Here is a 3683-nt window from a genome sequence, read left to right as displayed (position 1 = left end):
CAGAAATAATGATGTGTGGTTGAAAAGACTGTTTGTGTTGCTCTTTCTGGACCAGCAGCAGCATGAATGATTCATAAACATGGGCAGCGACAAAACGTGCTTCTCACGCTCCACTGACACTCGCGATGTGAAACAGTCGTAATAGATATAGCTGAACTGTTGTCATTCAGGAATAAGATTGCGTGGGTGTTTGAATCGAGATCGCGATCTTTAAACGATTAATTGTGCTGATCTAATGTAAACTGCGAATTGTTTTGCAAGGATATCTGCACGTTCTCGTGAGACCAGTCGGATCTCGTCACATCCCTAATTATTAATATAAATAATAGATGATTGAGCATTAGAATGATTTCTGACACTGAAAACTGGAGTAATGATGCTGAAAATTCAGCTTTACACCATCACAGGAATAAATTACTTTTTTAAATATATTAAAATAGACCGTTATTTTAAATTGTAATAATATTTCACAATATTACTATTTTTGCTGTATTTTTAATCAAATAAATGCAGTCTTGGTGAGAAAAAAATCTTTAAAAAATCTTAATTATCCCAAACTTTTAACCAGTAGCTCTGAATCTGAAATAAAATGTGTTACACGCACACACAAAGTAGAAAATTCACAAAAAGAGAAAGAGAGACCCACCAGGTACTCTGGGTGGTGATTGGATTTTACTGTTGTGCATTTTGACCAGTTTATGGGAAAAGTATTCTTAAAATGCATTCAAAATTCTGAATTATTTGTAATATATAATTATTCAAGGTATTTAGAAGTGCCCACGATAACAATATCGTGCATATTCATTACCATGATACATCGCATTACCGAATACCGGCACAAGTCTAATGACAATATAAAACTTTTATACTGTTATATTGAATAAACTGCCCATACATCTAAGAGATTTGTAGTTTTTTTTCTTTTTCTTTAAGTACCAACCTTGGTGAAATCGCTGGGGCACCAGGCCACTGATGTGACTTCCTGGCTATGGCCCTGAAGCATCATGGGAGCTTGTTTCGGGTCTGAAATCTGGAACAAAAACAAAATGTCATAAATGCAGACAGTGACCACAGATGTTCTCAGACAGACCGAGACCGGTTAGCTTTCTAGTTTTCTAGGTCGGTCCTTACCTTCCATATATAAGCATGATGGTCACTTGAACCACTGGCCAGGAACTGGTCATCTGGGCTGACACTGGACTTCACATAAAATGAGGAGTTACTGTGACCGCTGAAGGACAGCTGACTCCTAAAGTTTTTGATATTCTTCATATTCTGTGTGGCGGTCAGTTCACAGCAGTGATAGAAACGAATCTTTTCCAATACGTTTAAATTGATTTTTACCTTTTATGGGCATTTTTACCTTTATAAAGCCATTTTTCTAAAAGCATCCATTATCTTTCGAATTTAGATGTATTTACACACTGTTTAATGCAGGACATGAATGCATTTAACCTGCAATTACAAATGCATGTGATAAATGTGAAATTAAAACCGCAAGTAGGTGGCAGCAAGTCACTTGTTAATAAGTGAGTCACTGCGGCTGAACCGAATCATTTAAATGGTTGATTCATGTTCCTCAGAGACGAAAAACAGTGCTGTGGCTGTGTTGTGAATTATTTTTGTCGTCGAAATAGAGCAAAAACGTAAGTTTCTTAATTAACTTCCTGTTTTTTGAACGGTTGTAAAAAAAAAATCAATGCTATGCTTGTAATCATGGTCATTTTTGGAGAAAGAAACGACACTCTTTGTGTGATATTGATTAACTAAAAAAAAAATCAATGCGACATTTGTAATCATGGTAATTTTTGGAGAAAGAAACGACACTCTTTGTGTGATATTGATTAACTATATGAAATTATATAAATATATACACTTTCTGTCGCCATATCTTGAATTTTGTGATCGTTCTAAATGCATTTTATTAGACTGAATCATGCAGTGAAAGAACACACACTAAATGCACGCGCACTCTAGTCTAGACTTCACGTAATGTGATTGTGCAACTCTGTAGGGGTGTTTTGAATGGGTTTTGCAAAATACTCGATAATGTCAAATCGCACATCGTTAAAACAACAATTACGATATTATTGCAGACGATATATATCGCACACCCCTAGGTAGCAGCATATAATATTTATGAAAAGAAATCCATGAAAAATACATCAAATCCATTAGGCACTCACTCACCCATCTACTGCTCCTGAGGAGATGAGTTTGTTCTCATCGCAGAACAAAACCACCGTCACACCCTGCTGGGAGTCCTAAAAAGGCAAAATCTCTGAATTTGTAAAATAGAACTTCTGTTGTTATATAATGTTTAATAAAATAAAAAAACACTCAAGGAGCATCCCTATGATATATCAAGGCTGTATTACACTGCAATACATTTCCAACACACGGCTGGCAAATGAATGTCTCCGCACTGTGGACTGTTTGACTCACCACAGGGGGCGCCATCCCACGCCTTTTCTTTGTTTGAGGTGTGTATTTTTCAGGTTTCATATGGGCACCACTGATCTGTTTTACCTGCCTGTAGAAACCATCTGTGATGGATTGAAACATTTTTGTGAGCTTTAGAAATCATTTTGATGGCCATAAGATTTAGATTTGGTGGTCAGAATAATGAAGTACCTTTTTTACTGCATCTTGTGTCCCAAATCATTATGTTCCCATCTCTGCCTCCAGTGCTAAAAACAGCTGTTTTGAGAGAACAAGCGGTTTAAAAAAGTCCACCAATAAATATAAATTGAGGAAAACACACACACTTTTTTATATACTATTACAGTATTTATTAATATTTTGAATTATGTTTTATATCGTTCATTTATTTTCATTTCAGTTATAGGATTTTTTTGTATTTGAACTTAAACACATTCGAATTTTTTTTCCCATCTAATATTTATATTTTATTTAAATTGCTGAAAAACCATTATTAATAGTTTTAATAAGCTATAACACCGCTACTTCGGTTTAAAAATTGTGTGCAATTTTTTTAATAAATTGCTACAACATCTTATTAAACGGCACGGCTTTAATTCAGTTCTCTTTAAACATTTTTTTAATAAAATAAATAATATTTATTACCAGAACAAACAAAACACGCATCAAGAAAGATGTTATAATGGTTGATTATATCTGAAGGTGCATTACGGGATACATTATCAGTATATTGCACATAACTAAAGTAGTGTTATTGACATATTTCATGCATACATAATTTACGGTATTCATACTGCACAGTAGAGTATGCTATTTTGACGATAGGTGTAGTCTTACATAATAGTAGAATTTACCTCTCTCTTGCTTGGAAAAAGCCACTGATTTAAGACTGCAGTGATGTCCTTTAAATGTTCCTAGCAGGTCACCAGTAATAACATCCCACAGACACGCCGTTTGGTCACCAGACGCTGTTACCTGTAAATTAATATTTCCATTTAAGTGAAAAAAAGTGAAGTGACATGTGGCCAAGTATGGTGACCCATACTTGGAATTAGTGCTCCGCATTTATCCCATCCAAAGTGCACACACACAGCAGTGAACACACACACACCGTGAACACACACCCGGAGCAGTGGGCAACCATTTTTGCTGCGGCGCCCGGGGAGCAGTTGGGGCTTCGGTGCCTTGCTCAAGGGCACCTCAGTCGTGGTATTGAAGGTGGAAGAGAGCGCTGTACATTC

The 3683-nt window shown here is 35.9% G+C and overlaps 1 protein-coding gene across 1 annotated transcript in view; it reads right to left on the bottom strand.

Moving 5' to 3' along the window:
- Positions 1-3683, bottom strand: part of LOC107745288 (denticleless protein homolog) — a 13515-nt gene that overhangs the window by 8095 nt on the left and 1737 nt on the right. The window contains exons 5-12 of the mRNA XM_016559138.1: positions 3297-3417; positions 2635-2700; positions 2446-2546; positions 2191-2264; positions 1132-1231; positions 941-1030; positions 827-843; positions 647-675 (exon numbers count right to left, since the gene is read on the bottom strand). Of these exons, the coding sequence (XP_016414624.1) occupies positions 647-675; positions 827-843; positions 941-1030; positions 1132-1231; positions 2191-2264; positions 2446-2546; positions 2635-2700; positions 3297-3417 (598 nt within the window). The remainder of the gene's footprint in view (positions 1-646; positions 676-826; positions 844-940; positions 1031-1131; positions 1232-2190; positions 2265-2445; positions 2547-2634; positions 2701-3296; positions 3418-3683) is intronic.

Source organism: Sinocyclocheilus rhinocerous, unplaced genomic scaffold, assembly GCF_001515625.1.
Source record: "Sinocyclocheilus rhinocerous isolate Xijiao unplaced genomic scaffold, SAMN03320098_v1.1 scaffold2967, whole genome shotgun sequence".
Taxonomy (NCBI): Eukaryota; Metazoa; Chordata; class Actinopteri; order Cypriniformes; family Cyprinidae; genus Sinocyclocheilus; species Sinocyclocheilus rhinocerous.
This window is presented reverse-complemented; position numbering and strand designations above follow the sequence as displayed.